This window comes from Canis lupus, chromosome 27, assembly GCF_011100685.1.
Source record: "Canis lupus familiaris isolate Mischka breed German Shepherd chromosome 27, alternate assembly UU_Cfam_GSD_1.0, whole genome shotgun sequence".
Lineage (NCBI taxonomy): Eukaryota > Metazoa > Chordata > Mammalia > Carnivora > Canidae > Canis > Canis lupus.
In genome coordinates this window covers 22,724,101-22,748,138 of record NC_049248.1, presented here as the reverse complement: position 1 = coordinate 22,748,138, position 24,038 = coordinate 22,724,101, and the positions used below count along the sequence as shown (strand labels likewise).

General features: G+C 33.3%; 1 protein-coding gene and 1 long non-coding RNA gene across 24 annotated transcripts in view; one reads left to right on the top strand and one right to left on the bottom strand.

Moving 5' to 3' along the window:
• Positions 1-19,156, bottom strand: part of LOC111092871 — a 36,909-nt gene extending 17,753 nt beyond the window's left edge. The window contains exon 1 of the long non-coding RNA XR_005379936.1: positions 19,041-19,156. This is a non-coding gene — a long non-coding RNA (uncharacterized LOC111092871). The remainder of the gene's footprint in view (positions 1-19,040) is intronic.
• SOX5 (SRY-box transcription factor 5) overlaps positions 1-24,038 on the top strand; it is a 997,462-nt gene that overhangs the window by 935,117 nt on the left and 38,307 nt on the right. For all 23 annotated transcript variants that reach the window (XM_038577063.1, XM_038577060.1, XM_038577061.1 and 20 more), the window contains one exon: positions 20,587-20,764. In XM_038577063.1, coding sequence (XP_038432991.1) covers positions 20,587-20,764 — 178 coding nt within the window. The remainder of the gene's footprint in view (positions 1-20,586; positions 20,765-24,038) is intronic.

Genomic DNA, 24,038 nt, shown 5'->3' with positions numbered 1-24,038 from the left:
ATAATATATATATAGGAAGGAAAAACAGCAATATGAAAGGATGCCTCTGTGTAAGAGGAGGATCTGGTTCAACCTCAGTGAACATCATGGCTAGAAAGGATAAGTCATTACTATGTCAGAGACTGAGAAAGCAAAGACACACTTCTATAGTTACCTATCTTTTGGGGAAAGCATTTGTGATTTCAACTTCCTAAAATGCACTTCAAATCAGCTCAGATCCTTTATTTTTCTATCCTAAGTAAATGATCAGTGCCTCATTTGAGCTGATTATTGACCCCTTTCCATCCCTCTAGGCCATATGTGTACTGGAACTGTTTGGAGAATTGAGAAGAGAAACCATACAGGACTCCTCTGGCCTCAGATTTGATTCTTTCTTTAATCAAATATATCTGTTTACACAACTTTCTTATTCATAAATAGGAGGAATTTTAATGGTCTGTCTCACAGAGATGCACCAAAGTATAGATATGTTTTTAAAATGACAACAAATATCAATGTCTTATTTAGATTGATGGAAAATAGTATAAATACATATTCATTAATTATATTTGTTCAATATATTTTTCTTTAGAGGGGACAAAGCATTCTACAATATTTTTAAACATTACAAAATGGAGAGGGGAAAGAAAACACAGTAATTAGATGTAGGTGAAGAGTCAAAAAAAATTTAAGAGATGTACCATTCTAAACTAAAGACAAGTTCAAAACCCAAAGTATTCAAAAGTGTCATTTATTTAACAAAATGTATTAGACTTTTTATTTAGAGACGTGTAGAAACTTAAGAAAAAAGGAAACTCGGAAGGTACTCAATTCAGAACACAATAATCGCCTCACGAGGTCACTTTGCCACCACTCCATGAGGTGGCATTATTTTATTCAGAATAACTCTTATTGTCACAATATTCTTATTTAAATAGAATTGTAATCAGCCTTCCAGGATTTCAGCTTGTGGTTTCATTGAATGACAATTGTATTTGTTAGTACTCTTTCAGTTGCAAGTAATAGAAAACCCAACCCAAACGGGATCAAGCAAAAAGGAAATGTATTCACTCATATTAAAAAGAAAAATTATTCTGACTTCAACCCTGGTTTAATCAGGAGCCCAAACAGTATCGCACGAAAGTGTTTTCTATCTCTTAGCTCTGTTCTTTTCTCATTCTTCAAAAGACTGTTCCTTTTCAGCATTTTATAGCACCCTACGCTTACATCTATCATTCACTGATTCAACAAGTATTAATTCATGCCTACCGTGTGTCAAGTTCAATTCAAGGCAGTAGAACTACAGCTCCTATAGCTATGAACAAAACAGTTTGTCCTCTTAAGATCGTGCAGAATAAAAGGAAGAGACAAACTGTAGGCAATTAAACAAATAGATAATTTCATATATCGGTAAGTGCTATGAAGAAAATAAAACATAGTAAAAGATAAAATTCCTGGGGATATGCAAGGAAATCTTCTGAAGACAGAGATATAAAGGAAATCCTGTCTGAGACCTAAATCACGAAAAGGAAAGTACCTGCAAAGGTCTGGGAAAAAGCTAATCCGAATAGGAGGAACAGCAATTGCAAAGACTCTAATATGTGAGTGATGTTGATAAATTCGGGGCTTAGAAAATAGGTTGGAGTAGCTAGAATGCAGTTACCATGAGGGAAAATAATAAGAAATGGGGTTGAGAATGAGAAAGACCAGATCATGTAGGACTTTTTCATGTTAAAGAATTTATACTATATTCTAACTGCATTCAATTTAGACAGAAATAATAGGTTTTCCATTTGCCATACCATTTATTAATCTGCAAATTTTAATTTCCTACTCACTGTATTTCTTTCTTAGGGTATTATGTTTTTGAGGCATAAGAAATTTTGTTTTCTTTTACCCTTGGGCCAATTAATAGTTTAAGTATTTATAGTTAATAGTTAAGCATCTCTACAATAGTTCTCTAGAAATACGGTGGAATCTGACCTTCATGACATATATTGGACCTTGCCACTGGAAAGTCAAGATCCTTTAATTTGACAAATGTCTATTAATTGCCTGTGATGTGTCAGTCACAGTCCTAGGACCTGAAGATGCTGGCACATAGTGTAGAGCTCTGCGCTCATGTTGCACAGAGTATACAGTGAGGTATGTAATGAGGGATATGGGTGGGAAGAGAATTATATATAGCCTATTAAAGGCAGCAAGTAAGTGCCAGCAGTGTAGATTTAACCTAAAATATTTCCTGGGTTTTCTTCAGATTCACTTACTTTATCAGGGTTTTTTCATTAGCAATACAAGAAAATACACACTCTTCATAGTGCCTGTCACTACCTGTATGAAGCAAATTACAAGGTTGCATTTCGGAAGTGATATTTTGATATTAACACTAACACATGAGCACTAATTCAAATTTAGTCACCTTAAAAGTAAAAATTACTATTTGCTAGTGATGATAAGAGTTTTGGAACTCTTACTTTACTTATCTTCTTTTGATCAGATTAATAAACCACATAGGAAAAACAGACCCTAATTTCTAATTAATCTGATTTTTGCTTTTGATATTTTTTACTTTTTAAAAATTTTTACCCCCAAAATTATAAATCCGTGTGATTTCAACAGATCTGCCGGATGCAACAGACCTTTAGCTAGCTTTTAAAAAATCAGGGGAAAATAAATAAATAAATAAATAAATAAATAAATAAATAAATAAATAAAAAATTAGTAAAAATTATGGTCTATTTAAGCATGTACATAATAATTCACTTAGAATTCTATTTATTTTACTGATAGTTTATATACAAAGTTCCACTAATACTATATTATTGTATTATATTCTATGAAGTGTGATTCCTTTTTATTTACACCTATTTTCCCCTTTTTTCATGAACTTATGATATTATGAAAGCAGCTTTAATTGTATCTATTAAGAAACAGATACTATTTTAATTCAGAATCTATCCAAAAAGTTATAAGATAATGAAATTCTCCATCATCATTTATATAGTTTCTCTCTACTGGCAATAATCAGCCATAAAAAACGTAGTCATTCTTAATTACAACTTTTTAAACAAAGACCAGAGATTGTATGAATTGATTAGTATTAAATATGAAAAGAAATGTCCTCAACAGATACACAGTGAGTGGTATAATTCACATTGACCGTAAATTATTGTTTAGGGGCTGTTTAACATGATCAGGAATTCATAAGCTTGTATTCATTACCTTGCATATCTTAAAGTTTGAGAACGTAGGAGACACAGAATAGCATTCAAAATAAAGAATAGCTCTTTTTTGGACCTAGGAAATAATTTTATGGCTCTTTTTTACTCGAAAATATGTTTGAATTTTTTTTTCTATATTGAGTAAGATTTTTTCTCACTGAAAATTTAATCTTAGAAATATTAAATTTGAAAAATGTATTCTTTCTGGCTCAGAGTATTGAGTATTGCTAAGAACTTGTCTAACACAGTGCTGCTTAGAAAGGATCATGCCTACAAATGCAACTGTCTAAATATCACAAAAAGCTAGCAGCTTCTCTTAACCTAAACCCTAAGGTGTCCTAAAGTTCTCATGGGAAGAATGTGCCCCTTTCTAGTCCTGGACCTCCCTGTAGATAATATAATTAGATGCTCCTTAGAATTACACACCCCTCCTTATGAGCTGTATGACTTACAGTTGTAATATCCCACAGTTTTCAGCACTTGACTTCTAACTACAGACTAGCTGATTCCGTTGAGTAACGTTTTCAGAACTCAACAGTTAAAAAACATACTCTTTAGGACTTCTGTTTTTCAAAAGGAGAAAGATAAGATCTCTACATTTAGAAAAAAATAAAGACCACAATTTTCATTTTACAAGTTTTACAATACCAAGATAATTTGAAGGGAAAAATGTATATTCAAATTGATAAAAAATTCATTTTCCCCCAAATTGTTCGCCAATACCAGAAAATACTAAGAACCCTACATTTTTGTAAAACCACAAAATATTTTTTCATTAAAACTCTGGTGTAGTCCTTTGCAAGACCAATGATCAGTACTGAGATTCTGTATGTGACTTCCATTTAAATTGGGCCTTTCAATAACCAAGGAATCTTATTTTTTAGTTCATTATATAATTTGAGCTGTTATGGTTTATTGTATGATTTTGATGACTTTTGGCAGTGTAGATATTTCATAAATAGGAGAACAAGAAATTGAAACCAAAAATAGAAAGGATGAAATACTGCAGAAAATTTTCTCTTGTGTTATTTCCAGTAGCACTTAAAATAACATAAGAAAAATATTCTGTTGTGAAGTATGTATAAAAGCATCATGACAGCAATAGGAATGTCCTTAAATAGGTACAGATTTGTGTTTTCTATACTTTTCCATGTAACTCTTTTGAGGATCAAAGTTTCATTTTAAGTCAGCAGGAGCTCAATATTCAGGTCAATCCTATATAAATATAGGGCAAGACAAGAATTTTGGGTCAACTGATGGAATTTTTAGTGCCAGTTTTCATGCAAATAGTGCTGTCATTTATCTAAGAAAATGGCAATTCGGATCTAATTTTAAGAAAATCACTGGGTAATTTGAGGGGGAGTTGCTTGGTTTTTTTTACATTAGTTTTCCTAGAGTTTCACTGAGCTACAATTCTGTTTTTTTTTTATATCTGGGACTATAATTTATGGACTTGCTATAAAATTATTAGAATTTTCTCATAATATTATGAGAAAAAATCAATTTCATAAGATTGATCATATTAGATACACTTCCTTCATCCATTGAATTTTAAGTGGCTGGCCCATAATATGCACTCAATAAATGTTTACTCGGTTACATGTTTATGTTACACAGCTCTATGTCAATAATACAAATTTAAACCACAGCTATCACTGTTTGTGATGTAGTTTTCACTATATATCTATTTTTGCAGTTAAGTTATTAATACCACATGATCTAAGAGGATGTGTCTATGTATTTTTTAATCCAGAAATAACTTTTTTTAGCTCTTGTCAGGTGAACTATTGGGCCTTTGGTGTAACCATATTATTTTCTAGAATTCTGGACATATATAAAATGCTGGAAATTTAATAAGATAAAAAGAAATATAAGAAAGATTTTGAAATATTATTTCAAAGTGCACTGAAATCCTATTTTTAAAAACAAGATCTACCTAATATCCACAGTTAATAAAATACAATTTAGTTTACATGATATATCTTCTACTGGAAAAAGAAGAATGAGAATATCTTCCTTTGGACATTTGGAAAAAGACATTTCCAAGCAATAGCCCTTACATTTTGCCTGAAACAAAACTATATGTTTCTTCACTGGTTTATATAATTTTTTAAAAAACTGCATAATGATTATGTTAGTCATAGCTGAGGTTTCTAGAGTCGCTTTTTTTACTAAGAACATTTTTTACTAAGGTTTATTCAGGAAACTTTTTGAACACCTATATAATATGCTAGAGAGTATGGTAGAACCAAAAAAGAACAATAATTAACACCCAGTACAGTGTAGTGGGGAAGATGAACAAACTAACAAATAAATTCTATGGACTGAGTACTAGTCAAAGAATAATATAGAGGTAAGGGGAAAAGTTCCCAGCATAACCTTGGAGTAATTGGAGAATAAGGACACATCTTCCAAAGGATATGCCATTTAGAAGGTTTTTGAAGGAAATGAAACAGCCAATACAAGGCATATAGGAGTGAAAGAACAGAGTGTTGGGTTTCATCTCAATTTTAAAGAAATAAGGTCTGTAATGCACATCTAGAACATAGGGAGTGTAGTTAAGAAGAATAAAAATGTAAGGAAGACTCTCTAAGGGATGAAGTCTAACCTCCTTGGGATTCTAGTTCCAGCCCCACTCACCTCATTCACCTGATTTGTTACTTCTGCCTTTCTCCCAATCCCAGCAGTTTTGTGCTCCATATGAAGTCACTTCCTCCTGTATCATGTTGTTTCATGTTTTTTTTGTTTTTTGCTTTGTTTTGTTTTTTGTTTTTTTTTTTGTTTTTTGCCTGTGTTTGTGCCACTCTAGCTCTCTGGAGTTCTTTTGCCCTCTTCATTCCACTGTTTCGTCTTGCCTTGAGCCTACTCGTAAGATCTATCTCAGCTATCAGCTCTATGTAGAATTGAATATACCATCATATGTGACCTTGCTATGTGGATACATACTCCTTGGTTTGTATCTCAGCACCCTTATAACACTTGATTATAATTGTCTTCCCTTGTATGATTCTGAGTCTCTTCAATGTAGAGACTATTTCTTATTCATGCTTAGCACCAAGCACAATATCTGACCTGTAACTGTTGCTCTAGCTCTGTTAAAAGAATAAACAAACACATAGCAAAACATCTGTGGAAGTAAACCAAGATATTATGTTCAGATGTGTGACTGAGTTTGGGGCCCCTTAGGTGGAAGTATCAAAGGTCAGTAGCTTGAATCATTGGAGGATAATCTCAACGCAGCATGAGCAGAATAGGATCATACCTATGAAAAATGAAACAGTGTCATTGTACTATGTAAAGAGGCTGTGTGCACAGGAAGATTATGGAACCTAAAAGTAAAATTTGTCATTGTTTATCCTGTCAGTCTAGTTGGGAAACACTGGATATAGAAAACATGGACATTCTGATCATTGAAGGGATCAGATCTCTAGTTGAAGCAAGCATAATTTACTAGTCCTTACTATGGTCTGAATAAAGCTCTCACTATATACTTTCTTCTGCCAGATTCTCATTGCTAAATTTCCTTTTTCAAGTATCTTGAGATTAGAAAAAAGTTATCTTAAAAACAGTAATATTCTGACCAGGCATAAATTAATTAATTGGCGTTCTGGTTTATATATTAGTATCATGGGTTTGTTTAGTATGAATACATCTGCAAGTGAATGGCCTCCCTTATAGATGCTAAAAAATTAAGTGGATACTGAAATGGAAGGCACAGGCCTATACTAATATTGGCTACTTTGGTTATATTGTTTAATTGACAATTCAAATGAGGTTTTAGGCAGAAAGATTATTTTGTTTTTTTCTTTTATATTTTTAAGTTTATCATTCTCCATTTCTCTTTTACGCCCAACAACTAGCTTTAAAAAGGCAGAGAAATATTCCGCCTATACATATATTAGTTTACATTCTACACATACACAGACAGACACACACACACACACACACACGTGTGTGTGTATTTCATCCCTTACCACAAGAATCAAGAATGTTCATTCATTTTATTTGGCAATCTCATGACCAAAAGTAACATTTAAAATAAGGTCAAATCTAAAATAAATGCACTTATTCTTTCTCCTTAATTCTATCTAGAAGATATGATCAAAACTCTTATGTAATGATATCATTACAGTTGCTATATAAAATCCTTTATGCCACCCAGTCTGTGAAATGTATTATTCTTTTAATGTTATGGGTTGGGAAAAATTAAACATGAGGCATTACAGCTGAGTTTCACTACACATTAATTATTTTAATTGCCTATTTCTTAAATGAATATCTGATAAATCAATCTTGCAATTCTTCATGCTTCATGACATGCTTAACTCAATACAGACACTTAAGAATCGTTATGCTGTGAGAGCTTTAATACAAATTTGAGATCATTATAATTAAAATCAGACTCTTACCTGATGCTCAATCCTAAACCTTTTCATCTTTATTGAATTTTCTTTGGCCTGACTATACCTTGACTTTAATATTATAACAGCAATAGGCAGAATATATAATCAAGCTAAGCATCTTCAATACGTTCAGAAAAAAAAATGTTTTGCCTCCAGCGCGCATCATAAAAACTGGCCTTAACTGACATTCTATATACATAGTTATCACCCCTTAAAATTCTTTAAAGACAGCAGTTCCCTCCTGGTCACTGCCATGAAGACAAAGAATGCCTTAATGACTCTATTGAGGTTATCATTAAAATAAAAGGAGATTTGCAGACATAGGCTATAAATCACTATAAAATGGCCTGTGGGTAACCTTTGACACAACTCATTTGAAATAAACCTGGGATGGATTCATAGCCTTTGGTCAAGCCAGTAGGTGGGCTAAAGGTCTTTCCTATCCTCTCCTTCATTTTTTGCAATATAAGTTCCTCTCTAAATGACTGGACAGCATTTGGATATACGTAAATGGACATGTGCTTTATGTTGAAACAAAATAGGTATCAAATAATAGTGTTGAGGATGCTTATGCATTTACTTCAAATAGTTACTGTTTTATGATATATTTTAGATATATGAATACATTTGGAATTTATTTGTAGCTGCTTTGATAAAATATTTCATGATTTTGTATCATAAATATTTTTTAAGAGTTCAGACTAATATTACCCAAATTGAGCTCCGCATGGTCCCCATCATAATGGAGTATAACAATTTATTTGGAATGAAGAAGAAATGACAAGATTTCAATTGTTAGTCTGATTTCTCAGAGAAATTATTCCCTGTTGGCATTTAAATGGTAGAGGAAATTTGCTTAGGCTTATACTCCAGTGACTTGGATTCAAGTCCTAAGCTTACTAAAGTTATGACCATTGGCAAATTTTTAAATATCTCTAATGTCAGTTTCCTAATTTGTGAAGCAGGATTAATGGTATCTCACACCATCAATGACACTAAAATCTGACAAAATGTATAAGGACACTTTGTAACTAGTAAAGTTATTTAGATGTCAGAAGTAAAGTGAATAATATTAGAAAATCAGCATTAAGATGAACAGATATAAAAGTATTCAAATTATTTTAAAAAGGTATTAACAGTCTACTAAACTTATCGGTATACTTTTATATGTTTTGTAATCCTTAACTGACTCCTTCCAAACATTAATATAACAAATAGTATACAGGACTGTAAGCATTTATTTCTTCTTGAGAAACTAGTTCTCTTCATGACAAAATCAGAATTTCTTTTGGAATAAATAGAAGTTCTCAGGTAAAAGTTGCATAATTCCTGTATCCAATGAAACATATATTATGTCTTTTATTCTATTTATTCTCCAATAAGTTAACTATGAGAGAAGGAGAAAGGAAAAATACTTTAAGTTGATCATAATTGGAAGATAATTGTTTTTGATTAATATTTTGGGGAAGGGAAAGTGGTCTTTATTTCTAGTAAAAATCTTCTAATCCCAAATAGCAAATTTTATAGGACCTAATGTTCAAAGAGCTCATGCCCTTGATACCATTTTGTATTTTCAGAAAAGGTGATGTGAGGGTCCATAGAAAGGAAAGTGGTCTTTATTTCTAGTAAAAATCTTCTAATCCCAAATAGCAAATTTTATGGGACCTAATGTTCAAAGAGCTCATGCCCTTGATACCATTTTGTATTTTCAGAAAAGGTGATGTGAGGATCCAAGGATATGAGAATTATAACCTTACAAAAGTTTTTAAAATGTTTAAAGTAAACATTTAAGATTTAAAATCCAAATCCCTCTTCTAGGCTAGTAAATCAATCACAGAGACCCTTGGTCTAAATAATACAGACTCAAAAAAGAATCCAGACTCTATGAAATACATTTTTTTCAAAAGAACTTCCTTCATGACACTCTTTTAGATTAATCACAGTGATATTTCTTCAAGTATTAAAATTTCATAGCAACTTCCAAAGCCTTAAACAGTTTTATCATTCAGTATCTGTCTATTGCTTCACCAACTGGAATATAAATGCCTTCTTTCCAATAACTAGTACTGTTGGGAATAAAGCTAAAAGATACTTTTGGGACAAATTAAAGAATAAACCTTCCACCTGAGGGGAAAAAAGTGAGATGGGGCAAATGGGACAAGTCTTCTAATTCTATACAGAAAGGAAAATCAACCAGGATTGCCCTTATTCTAAAGGGTGAGAATCAGTCTGGGCTAAAGCAAGTGGGAGTGAGAGAAGTAAGTTTTGCATTTAAATTTTATCTTTGCTTATCCTTGGACTTTTTACCCTTTGTCTTCAGTGACTGTCCCTCTTTCTCTGTCTGCAATGAATGGAGTAGAAAGAGTTGTAGTTTAGATGTAGCAACCTAGTAAAGTTTCAAGTTAAATTAATAGGCAGCCTATTGCTCAGGGGTGCCTGACAATGGCTCTGTGAACTGACATCTATAACTAGAAAGCAGTGCATCTTAGAGGTGTCAAACCTTCAACTCAGGGGAAAGCAAGAAGAAAAGGGAGCAAAACTCTGAAGACTAGGAAGAACTATGAAATTCAAGTAGTGAGAAGAATTCATTTGAAGAGATTTAAACATAGAAGGATGTGTTATGGTAGTACATGTGTTCCTATCATTCATTAGACAAAGTGACAGTTAAAACACTTTATGAGAAAATTGTAAAATACTTTATGAAAAAAAAGAAAAGAAAAAATGATTGAGAATTTTTCATTGATTAATCCTAACTATCCATATAATTAAGATTTAGTAGTTAATATTTAGTGTTTTTTCGATTCAAGGCCATATGTAGGTGATTAAAACATTTAATTTACTAATGCCTACCCTCAAGAAAGTTGTACTCAGTCTGTACTCAGATCATCCCTAAACATTCCTTTAAAGAATAAAGCCTTCTTGGGACTCCTGGGTGGCTCAGAGGTTTATTGCCTATCTTCAGCCCAGGGTGTGATCCTGAAGTCCCAGGATTGAGTCCCACATCGGGCTCCCTACATGGAGCCTGCTTCTCCCTCTGCCTGTGTCTCTGCCTCTCTCTCTCTCTCTCTCTCTCTCTCTCTGTGTGTTTCTCATGAATAAATAAATAAAAATCTTTAAAAAAAATCTTAAAGAATAAAGCCTTCTTAAACTATTTAAACTCTGATTATTTTGCAATCAACAATTGAAGAAGACAACTAATGCAATAAAATGAAATACAATGGTTTGTTAGTCAGTGATAATAGGGTTCTGCCTTAGTCTTCCCTAACTTGTAGCTTTGTGTCTCATTCACCTTCAAATCCATTACACGATGTGTGCATGCGCACATGCACTCATGCATACATGTGTCCATCCTTCTCCAAGGTTCTATGCCTTAGAAAACTTGACCCTTACTCAATCTCCCACGTAGATACAACACACCAATTAACTGTCACAACTGTCATTTACCATTAAATAGTAATAGTGGGTCCACCAGACTATGAGGGATTTGTGCCCATTAGAACCTATATAAGCATATATGTAGGCATTGGAAATGAGGTTTCTATTTAATTAAATGAGAATTAATATTAAATGACATATGCATGATAATACCTGCTCTTTTTTTTTGCCCTCTTTCTCCTAGGATGGCCTTCTAAAGCTGGTTTATCTGCTTATAGCCAGATGAAACTTTTCTTAGGATCTATAAAAACTTAAATCCCTAAAGAACATAGATATTTTTGAAAAGAAGTTTCTTTAGCCCTCTAAGGATCTTCCGAAGTATTTGATTTTGTTTGTTTTCTTTCAAGATTCACTCATTCTTTTAATGTTTTTATGGGTTTTCTTTCCCCTGTGAATAATAGGCCTCCAAGTGGGATGGGGGGGGGTGCAAAGAATTTATACTCATTTGTATTGGAGTTATTTATATTGTTCTGCTGTCCTTTTGATATTAATTCCTTTTGTAGATTCAGGCAGAGAGGTTGGTTTGCTTATTTTGTACGTCCAAGTCCAAGTAAAGGTGTTGTCCACAAAATGCAGGGGGTAGTAGAATCTGATCAGCGTGGTTTCTATTTTCTTATAGTTTATTTTGTAACACTGTATTGCTCCGAGCGTTCCTGCTTTATTTTGTGTGTGTGTGAATCCATTCCATCATTTGATAATTTTTGTAACCTTGATTAATTTTTTGACATATCTTCAAGTGAAATGAACAGAAAATTAAAATGACAAATGCTTTTCAGTTATGTATCTAAGAACTGATCAAATGGTGCCACAGAAACATTATGTTCTTTCTATACATGGAGTTACCAACTCTTTATTTATCTAAAGTATTTTTTATTTTTTTTATTTTTTTAAAGATTTATTTATTTATTTATTTATTTATTTATGAGAGAGAGAGAGGCAGAGACACAGGAGGAGGGAAAAGCAGGCTCCATGCCGGGACCCCGACGCAGGACTCAATCCCGGGACTCCAGGATCACGCCCTGGGCCAAAGGCAGGCACCAAACTGCTAAGCCACCCAGGGATCCCCTCTAAAGTATTTTTTAAAAGCTTTTGAAGGTTTACATTTAGAGGCTAATAAGAAGAACTGGTATGATTATTAACATCAAGTCTTACTGCTTTATGCTTTCTTTTAGCCTCTTGGTAGAAGCACTATTAATCATTTTAAAAGATAATAGCAATCATCCAGATGTAATGAGCAACCAGAGGACAAAATAACCATTATTATTAGGAATTTGAAGTTGTCTAGGGACAAGAGGTTAAACAAAGTTGAATCTGAAACACCATACATTTTACACTGGCTCATGTTATAACTGTTCTCATCAAATATTATTCTTGACATTTGTATTCCTTCTCCATATTTTCAAATGTACTCTGCATTTGAAAAATTTACTCTGCAGAATTTCTGTGAATGAATTTTCATTTAGTATTGTGAGCTAAAGTTCTTCTGACAGGACATTCTTCAAGTACATATATAGAAACTATATACGGTATAGTTTTAGCACATTTTGAAAATGAAAAGTAAAGGTTAGATAGTTAATCTAAAATTAAAGTTTCAAAACTCAGTTAGAAATGTTAAAGAGAAGGGAGAAGAAATATTAAAAGAGACAGAAAGAAAAAGCAAAAAGGAACGATATCTAGTTCTGCAAAGTAAATGAGTAAAACTGAGGAAGATTCATGAAATGCGTTCATATATCATGGTTGAAGAATGAGAAACAAGTTTTTTTCCAGGCGTCAAAATGAAGTAATGGTAAAAAAAAAAAAAAAAAAAAAAATGCTTTAGAATCATGGAAGCACTTAACATGTGTTGGCTATACGTCTTCCTTAGGACGATGGATTAGCTATCACTGCCTAACAAGATACTGCACAATTTAGTGACTTTAAACAATGAACGCTTATCTCACACAATTTCCACAGGTCAGGAATCTGGGAGCCGCTTACCTGGATGGACCTGGGTAAGAGTCTCTCATGTGGCTGCAATTAAGTTGTCAGCTGTGGTTGCAGTCTCGTGAAAGCTTGATAGGTGCTGGTACATCCACTTCCAAAGTGTCTCACACACGTGCCTAACAAGTCATATCTTGGTGGTTGGCAAGAAGCCTTGGCTCCTTGCCAGGTGGAGCTCTCTATGGGCTGTTTGAGTATCCTCGTGACATTGCAGGTGGCTCCCCCCTGGGGATGATTTTGTCCCCCAGGAAACATTTGGCAGCATCTGGAGACAGTTTTGGTTGCTGCAGCATGAGCAGAAGGGCTACAAGCATCTAGTGTAGAGCCAGGGATACAGCTAGACATCCTACGCAGGACAGTCATTCACAACAAAGAATTATTCAGCCAAAATATCAATAGTTGCTGAGATTGAGAAACCATACCCCAGAGCGATTGATCCAAGAAAGAGGAAGGTAGAAGCTACAACATCCTTTATGACCTAGCACTGGGAGTCAAATTGTCCTTTCCGCAGTAGTAGCCTATTGGTTATATAGCTTGGTCCTGTTTTTGTGGGAGAGGAATACGCCCCATCATAAATGCCAGGAGGCAGGAATTATCAGGGGGCCACTGGAGGGCCAGCTACCCCAGAAGAACTTTGTGTGTAGAAGGGATGGCATTTTTTGGCTTAGGTGTTATGAAGCAATTTTTAAATTAAGAAATGGATGCTAAATATTACTGATATTCCACAAGCCAAGCCACGCACTTTATTCTTCTATTTGTGTTCAAATATATATGTGTGTGTGTTTGTGGATATAATTGACATTTTAGAGGCATTAAATCATCAAAAGCAAAAAAAACAAGGGAAATACTTGACTCAAATGTTAACAGAAAAGGAACAGGGAGCATGTAAAACAACAAATTAGATGATGAAGACTATGTGAATACCTGTAACTTAATTAAATGTAAAAACAATATGAAATTATCACTATGAAGCAAATATCCCCCAACTACACTACTAGTACTCTCTTTTAAAAGAAGCAATATATGTGAAGCAAAAGTGTAAACTGGCAAAATAAGAAAGCTAAATGAGAAGCTACAATATATTACCCTCAGCTAAATAACTGAAGACTTGCATTTAAATGGCATTTAAGTCTAATAGCATTAACACAGCAAAAGCATACCTACCAAAGAATTCCTGGAGTTCTATCTGCCTGGTTAACAAGGCATCTTGCAATTTGTTTTTTTTTTTTTTTTTTTTTTTTTTTTGGCATCTTGCAATTTGTAAGACCAAAGGCAAGCATTCCTTCATGAAAAGGGCCTCAGGACCATGTGGTCTTTAAGTTGATAGACTTGATTTTTAGGCATCAAGAACCTACTAATAAATTATGGAGTTGGAGTAGCTATACAAGTAGGATCCCTTATTCTTAAGGGGCTAAGAAAATAATTTAACATGTTTAGGTAGTTTTATCTGATATTACCTTGATTGCCTTTTGCACATAAATGCAAACCTTTTTCTGATCTAAGTTTATGAAGGAAAGATCAGAGATCAGGGACTTTTGGATTCTCAAAAAGATTGTTTTGTTTTGTTTTATCTGTTTTGTTTTGTTTTTCTCTCTAGTAAGCCTCTAACTGAACTGTAGAAAGAACTGCCTTATATGGGCGGAAAAGGTACAAGAGGGTTCCTGCAGTGAACAATAGGAATAGACAATGAATGCAAGCTAGGGAAGAGAGGTGCAGCCACAGTGCCCATTATCCAATTCAACCTGTAGTGTAACTTCCCTACTTAATAGGATTATTTTATCAGAGAGGATAATAGCAACCAGCTGATTAATTTTGCAACATGCTTCATGAATGCTTTACTCTCCACCATATGTTATTTTTGCTACTTACTTCACATGAGTATTTGTGGTAAATATGGGGACAACCACAGATTTCAAATTGTGCAGAGGAAGTAGCCTGAAATTCCATATTTTATTTTATTCAATAGTTGTATGCCTATTAAGGAATCAAATCATATTTATAAATGAAAGAATACATTAAATACACAGACTGTCCTCAAATAGTTTAAATAAAACCCAATTCCACATGCATCTTCACTGCAGGCTTAAATATAAAGTAAATACATTCTTTGCTCCTTTATTACTGACCCCATAAAACCAAAGCCTCAAAGCCACAGGCCTAGATGTCAGGTGATTTGCATTTTTCTAAATGCCCAACATAAAAGAGCAAGTAATAAATAGTTGAAATTTTATTCAATAAAGAATGAATGGATGGATGGATGGATGGATGGATGGATGGATGATTGCATAAATTTATATGTTCTTGCCCATTGCCAGTATAATGCTTTAAATTTGTTATCCACCAAATAAATATTTGATTTTCAGTAACTATCTTAGGTAACTACTTAAAGAAAAATTATAATAATGAGAATGAGTAAAGATGTGAATAAAGGTGGGATTTTAAATTCTGGGGAATATAATTATCTGCTCATCCTTAGTGGCGCAACTTGCGGTTCAAGGACCTGCATGTAGATATATTTTCTGTTGTGAAGGACAAGGAAACAAACAGAAGGGAGTAGATTTCTTTAGGATACTGGTAGTCCTGTTTTCTAGTACTCTATTAAGCTTCCTTAGCAAAAATAAAAAATAAATTAAAAAAATTAAAAAGAAGAAAGGCTTAGGAATGAGGGGAGAGAAATAAACCTCCAGGATTCTAGAGAATGATTTTTCTTTGATAAATTATCGATTTCTGTGAGCCGTTTGGTCTTCACACATTAAAAATTAAGACTATCATACGATTATGTTAGACTAACATGTTTTTCCTAGAATAAGCTTATTATTTGAAAATCGTCTAAGTAAAATATATTTTAAATTTACATAGTTATTTTTTAAAGTTTTTTATAGTTTTTGTTACGTTTATGTGGAATAATTCTGCATTCCTGATTACAGTTGTATTTCTCCAGTGCATCTAAGGCTGTATGTTTATGTCAAGTAATTTTCTTCTTCCAAATTTATTATTTATCTCTGTGGAATATTTATTTTCATTGGTTAAGACATAAATTCATTATACCCCCACAATATTTCTACAAGACATAAATTCATTACACCTCCACAATATTTCTACAATGAAGACAAGTTGACATTAGTTAGATGTTTGCTTTCAGACAAGTCGTAGTAGCTATAAGTGGAACATGCCTGAACTTTATGTTTGTTTAGATTATACTTGTTTTGCATTTTATCCCAGATGAGTAAAATTAGACAATATTAGGAGAAGTTATAATCATAAATAGATTCCTAGAACTTATGTTTATATATATGAAATATTATTCTCTTATGCATTTTTGTATGAATTCTTGTATTTTCTGATATATAGGATGTGGACTCCTGGTATTTTAGCTCTTTAGCGCTACCAAATGACCTTTTTGATGCTATGTAGTACAGAGAACAGAGAAGCACAAAAAAAGTCACCAAAGAAATCAACATTTGTACCTGAAATTTTAAGCTGGTATATCAATAGCGAATGCGTGTGTTACTTCATTTTATTGCACATGTATTGACCTTTATGTGTGTTTTTTTGATATAAAGAATTACATATTTAAGTCTGAATTTCAGAAATTCATTTCATCAACGTCTTTTTAAATTTAAGATTAAATTTGTTATATAACTAAAAAGAATATTGTATGATGAGTCTAACAACCTGGGTTTCTTTAGAACTTTGTTTTAGTTTCCTTTCTGAGATTATTTATTACTTCATAGAACTGAAGATTAAATAGATGATTTGAAATATTATAATGAATTCTATAAATGTAGGTAATAACCTATCAGTTAAAACTTATTTACCTTAGCTTACACGTTTTCTTAAAACGTTTGCCTTATATTTATATTAGGCTAGCATATCAACTTTGGAACTATTCAACAGATATATAAGATTCTTCTTAACTCTCACTTTGTGTATAAATTAACTAATTATGAAATATGCTATTTTCAAAATTTTCAAATGGAAGCATCATTTAATGATTAGACAAGTAATTAAAGAGAAATTGTTTTTTTATCACTTTACAGTGTACTTCATAGAAATGCTATTTTTCCAATGCTTTCTTGACCTTGAAAATTACTTATATTCTTTTATATAAAAATTATTTATTTACAATTTTAGAATGCATGCTTTATTTGTAAGAGTGGGTTTAATCATGCTAAGCTTTCAAATTTCTCCTAAATAAGTTCTTGCAAATAAAAAACAAAGTAGAAAAACCTTTGGGAAAAAACTTAACCTTTGGCATTTATTGTGCATATTCATAATTAGGAGAATGCAGGTCATAAATAAATAGTCCACCTTCATTTTATAGTTAGGATTTTAAATTTTTCATCTAGTCAAATGAAAAATAATTAATAGAAAATGGGAAAACTACTGTAATTTTTGTATTCTTCATGAATAATAGGTATTTGGTATAGTAGCTCAGTAGTAAATTATTAGAAGAACCAAATTGTGAAATAATATCATATAATGGGTCAAAATTATTTGTATAGTTACCACTATAAGGATCAAGCATGTGGGTTCTTATTAATATACCATTAGCCAGGTCACACAATGAAAGAGAACGAAAGGGCAATTTTGAATGACATTTCTATCAACTTGGGAACTGTCAACCTCTATTATGTCCTTGGGGCTTTGCACTTTTTGGCTTTCAGACATCTGTGCTGCCTTGAATGGAGGAGAATATTAAGAGTTCCAGTGGGTCTCTTGCTCTAATAAATGCTTTGGGTAGTCATTTTTCAGTACGTGCATGTAATAGTGCTTAGTGCTTAAAGCTAAGCATATGACATTTCATATGCTTCAGATCCCATCAGCACCTACATCTGCATCATCTTCATCAACACCATCATTCCCCCTACACATACACACTCACGCTCTATTTCCTTTGTGCTCATAAATCTCTTCTCTTGCAACTCTGGGAATATATTCCATCCTCTCTTTTTTTCTGCACAGTCAAGTGAAACAACCACCTTAATTTTTCCAAGTCTTCCCTCAAAACTTTTCCAAGAGTTGTGAATACTGCCCAAGGAAGTTTTCAGGCTATCATGACAAAAGGCAGTAGTTTCATACAGAAAGCAGTAAGCAGGTACATTTGATAAAGGATAAAGTGTCTAGAGTATTTACAGCTGCATGGTAAACAGTCAGTAAAGCTCCTATCTGACAGGATATTTAAACTGAATTAACAGGAAGAAAATCTGGATCCTAATCTTTATTGGCCTACTGAATGTCAGTAGCATTTAGTTTATTATACATATGTATGTTTTCATTTATTGTTATTAGCGTACGTTATGCTTTGATAAAATCTTAAAGAATGAGATAACCATGTATTTTTTTAAAGACATGTTTTTTGAGAGAGAGAGAGAGAAAGAGAGTGTGCATGAGCAAGCACGAGCTGGGGTCGGGGGACAGAGGGAAAGGGAGAAGGAGAGAAACATGCTGAGCAGAAGCAGACTTGGGGCTTGATCTCAGGACCCATTAGATCATAACCTGAATCGAAATCAAGAGTGGGATGTTTAACTTACTGAGCTACCCAGGTGCCCCAACATGTGTTTTTTAATGTTACCTCCTTACATTGAGGAAGTCTTAAAAAAAAAAGAATTTGAAGTTAATTTTTTTTTAAAAAACTATCTCTATATGGTATATGGTGATGGCTCTCAAATATTAGTGTGCATCAGAATCATCTGGAATGCTTGTTAAAACAGGTTGCTAGAACCCACCTCCAAAGTTTCTAGAATAGAGAATTTGCTTTTCTAATAAGTTCCCAAATGGTGCTGATGGTACTGATCCAAGGATCACATTTGTACTCATCTGTACTGCAGTATGGGCAAAAGGGGCACAATACTTTTGGGTTTCTGTCACCATAACCTCATATATAAGGATTATAGCTCACCACCTTAACCAAATGTTCCAGATTGAAAGATCTCTGAATAATTTTGCCCTTGCAGATTTTACAATGCTAAAGTAAACTTTTCTTAATTATATAGGTGAACCAGTCATGGAATTAGCTTACCTTCCTTTCTTCCAAGACTATGAATCCATATAAATTTGGTATGATGGTCATCAACTTACTACACATCTAATGTGATCTCAGATTGCTCTTTGAATTCTCATAGATTTTCAGTTAGCTGTTCTTTTTTTTTTTTTTTTTCCTGAAACAGAAAACAGAATTTAAAAAAATGTTAAAGAGTAATTTCTTCTAGTTTGTTCATAAGTTTGCTAGGTGCAGCCAACCATGGAATTTAATAATAAACCACTTTAAAAATATAAGCTTTAAATAGATGTCATATTATGCCATTTTACCATTTTTATAAAGTGATTGATTTCAATGGTTTTTGGTAGATATATATATATATATATATATAATTTTGTACACATTAATATGTTTCCATTCCATCAAATCACACTATTTTTCCAACTTGTTCCACTTTCAGCAAGTTATCTTGCTACTACCTGTAGATAGTTTATGTTCTTAACTCATGAAGATAGAACAGTAACAAAGTGGAAAGTAAATTTTTATTCTACAATATTACTACATGTAAAATTGTAGGTATTGTAAGCAATAAAGTATAAACATGTGATATTTCCATTTTAGAGCACAAAAGAGGAATACAAATTTCTCAATTTGTGATGAAAAAAGTGATGTAATGTTAATATTATCTGATTCTTATAAATGTGGTAGAAATTTTGATGATAATTGTATACATAAATTTTTGTATGATATTACACAAAGACTAACATAGAAAGGTATAAAATAGAATGAAAACTACATAAACTTGACCTATTCAAATATTGAACAATTGGAACTCATCATATGTTCTGAATTAACCACATAAATATCTTCAAACCACAATGTATTGATTGTGGCATACGTTGTAAGGAAAATCTGGAAAACAAATTTAGATTTAAAAATGTAACGCTAAGTGTTTAGAACAGTGTCGCATATAAATAGCACAAATTGGTATAATGTCAATTATGTTTATTTTCATTTTTAGATGAAATCCAAAACTGTTTCTGTGAAACCTAAGAGAAAAGTTTATTTTCTAAGACAGAAATTTTCCTTCTTTTTTTTGTAATTAATTTGGAGAGCAGTTCTGATCAGAGGTACACACCAATTAACTCCTCCATCATGGATAATTCCAGGTACTCTGTCTTAAGCACTAGGGTACAAAGGTGCTTGGGACTCAACCCCTGTTATTATGAGGTTGAAAAAAACCTACCTATATCATAATTTTGCATGAATTATGTAATTGCCTCTCAGCAAAAATGAATAGTACAAAGAGTAGCTTAAGAATATTTCTTATAGGTACATCAGTTATATACTTTCTGGATAGTTGACTGCACGTGTACTTTCTTTTATACAAAAGGTTTTTCATAATATGTAGTTGTAAGTGACATTGTTGACAGCTAACCAGACACTCTAATGTTCAGGTTGAATGTTAAGACCACTGATTGATAGAGTAATTTGGTGGGAAATGACAGGCTGTATACCTATGTTTTTCTAGGCATTTTTGATCAGCCGTGCCTTATCACAGCTCATGTTCTAATGATCATTGCAGGATGAAGTGGCACAGCCACTGAACCTATCAGCTAAACCCAAGACCTCTGATGGCAAATCACCCACATCACCCACCTCTCCCCATATGCCAGCTCTGAGAATAAACAGTGGGGCAGGCCCCCTCAAAGCCTCTGTCCCAGCAGCATTAGCTAGTCCTTCAGCCAGAGTTAGCACAATAGGTAAGTTCTGTTTCTTTTGTTCTTGCTGATTTTCTGTTTATGGCAATTGAATGAAATCATTTTTTAATGGCGAATCACGCATACCCTGTGCATGGTTTTAGTTCCATAGGAAAGTTTCAATTTGATGAACCTCATAGGTATGTTCTAAACATGCAAATGCTATTTATAACTGAAGTCCAAGTTACAATGTCCCCCTGAAAAGCTAATTGAACTGGTTATGTTTGTTGATGTCACTGATGTTCTTAAGTTTATTTTAAAAAGGAGGCCTAATTGACTTAATCGAAGAGAGCAATGTGTCCAGAATGTTGTTGTTAGATAACTTGCCTTTTCCATCACTGAAATATATTTCCATTTTTTGTGATGTGTGCAAACTATTCATAATGATAAAAGATATTCTACCTAGATGAGCAGTAACCCATCAGGATATGAAGTTTTTCAATTCCATACTGCTTGAGATTTACTTGAACATACCAAAGTATTATAAAAAGTACATAGCTTCATTTCTCCATTATTGTCATTTTGGTAAAGTCAACACTAGAAAATGCTTCTATAAGCTGACTTTTTAAAAATTCCAATGATTCTTACTTTAGTAACACATAAATTAGACTGTACACACTTACTTCAACCTACATTTATTGACATGTTTATCATTTGCATACTGTTATAAGGAAACTAGCACAGACAAGCCTTCAAGGAGCTCAGGGTTTAGTCAGGGATAAGACTCTTTAGTTAGGGGATGACTCATCCCTCTTACAGTACTAGTCAGCCATAGTAAGTGCTATTTCAGAGCAGAGACACAACCTTATCATCAAAAAGAAGCATGTTGGATTCTATTTGGGAAGGATCAAGGAAGGCTAAGTTGGGGATAGCCTAATTCAGGTGGAGTCTTGAGGAAAAGAGACTGTTCCAGGCATTTTAGCCTTTAAAACAAAATCCAGAGTAAAATAGCATATTTTTGAGAGATGCACTGAGTTGGTTAGCATATAGGATAAGTGTGTAGTGAAAAGTGATTGGGGCTAAAACTGAAAGGAGCAGATGGAATCTGACTGGATGCTATCCTCAGAAGTTTTGACTTTTTCTCCAGACAGCAATCTGATCAGTACTTTAAGGAAGAAGAGTATTGGCAGCAGGAAGAGATAGGGATAGGGAAACCATTGTTTTAGTGTAGGACAACAGTTAGTTACATGAATTAGAAATAAGCAGTGATACAACAAAGAAAGGAATAGATTGAGGAGATGTTAGTAAAGAATTGATACAACTATCCTCGACAGAAAGTACCTGGTGAGGTTCAAGTTGGAGACAGAGGAGTCTAGGATTTTGAATCATTGAAATAAGGCTAATACTTCCCTTAACCGTGAAAGAGAAGACCAAAGTGGAAGGAGATTTGGAGGAGGAACATAAAAATTTAGTAAGTGTTGAAACACAAGGAGTTGTTAGGTAGAGATATTTGGGGGGAAACTATAAATGTAAGTCTGATATGTAAAGTGCTAGCATTTTAGATGTAGAACTATATATGATATAGGGGATTAAGAGTACACTTATCACAATGAGCACAGAGTAATGTATAGAATTATTAAATCATTATATTGAAACTAAGTATAGAATTATTAAATCACTATATTGAAATTAATATAACACTGTATGTTAGCTATCCTAGAATTAAAAGAAATAAAGGAAATGAAAAGATACGTGTACCTCTAAAAAAAAATAAGTTCACCAAAAAAGTGTGTATAGTAAGAAGAGAACTGAGATAAAGAATCATAGGTATTACCTACTACATTAGATATCATTACTGCATAGCAAATTAACTAATACTCAGCAGCTTAAAATAACCAATATTCATTACTTCGCAATTTCTAAGAGTCAGAATTTGGAAGCAGTTTAGCTGGGTGGTTCTGGCTGAAGGCCTCATGGTTGCAGTCAATGTGTTAGGGCTCTAGTCATCTATGGACTTTTCTAGGGATAGGTGTTTCTTTTTCAAGATGTCTCACTCACATTGGTGTTAATAAAGGATCCATTCTTTGCCTGGTGAGTCTTTCTGTAGGGCTGTTCATTGCATGGAAACTAACTTTCCTCAGACTGAGTGATCAAAGAGGGAGAACAGAGAGAAAGCAACAGTACCTTTTATGACCTAGTCTCAAAAGTCACACAGAGTCCAGTCTACTTTATTCTCATAAGAGAATCACAAGTGCAGCCTAACTCAAAGGAAGGGGTATTAGGCTCCAGCTCTGAAGGAAGGAATATCAAAATATCTTTGTACACATTTTAAAACCAGCAGCAAACTTTTTTTAGAGGGAAAACCGATAAAGAGCAAGTGATTGTCTTAGAATAGGAATGAAGATAGGGCCGTGTCATGCTAGCCTAGGAAAAATGAGTTTCAAAAAATGAGGTGTTATTTAACAGTGTTGCATTTGACAACGGAAAAGTTAAAAAAAATGAAAAAGAAAAGCTTTATGATTTAGCTGGAGCTCGTGGAGAGGTAAACTCTGACAGAGAAGTTTTAGGAGCATGTCTTAGCAGAATTTCAATCACAATGATTTGAAGACTATGAGGAGAGAAAATGCAGCTGATCTATAGATCAGTCTTTTTGTAAGCTTAGTGTTGAGAAGTGATTATTTTAAGAGGACTGCGTACAGACAAGTTTAAAATAGGACAATCATTCATATATATGTGACTATATATATAATGTCAAGAAGAAGAAGAGTCAGAGACAGATAAAGATATGAAAGAGAGCACAATGATGGAACAAGACAAAAGATCATGAGAAAGCATTAACCTTGCAAAAGAGCAAAGCCACTCTTTTTTTTCTGAGACTGAACAAAACAAAGGAAAAAAGGGAGTAAAGTTGCAGAGAAATTGTGGGGTTGATAAAAAAGAGAAAGAAAGAAAAAGCTGAAGGAATGTCTTTCAAATTCTTCAATCTCCACAGAGTAGAATTCCAGATCATTTGTCAACAGGAAGCCAGTCTGGGGCAGTGGGGCAGCAGAGAGAGCAGAAACTGTGAAAATTTAAGTTTTGAAAAGTTTGAAAAAGGTTTGGGGTACATGTAGATTTTTTATCATCATGCAGCACTCTGTTATGGCCTAACTCGGTTACTTGGCTCCATATCCTAAATGGACTCCAAGATAAGAATTGCTTTCATGTCCTAAGTATGTAAAAGAAAAAATATTTTATCTGGCAGGAATGATTCACTTCCAGAATAGACATGAAGGCTCAGAAATATCACAGCGCTGGTCTATGAGCTACTTTTGTAATGTCACTAGAACTAGAATAT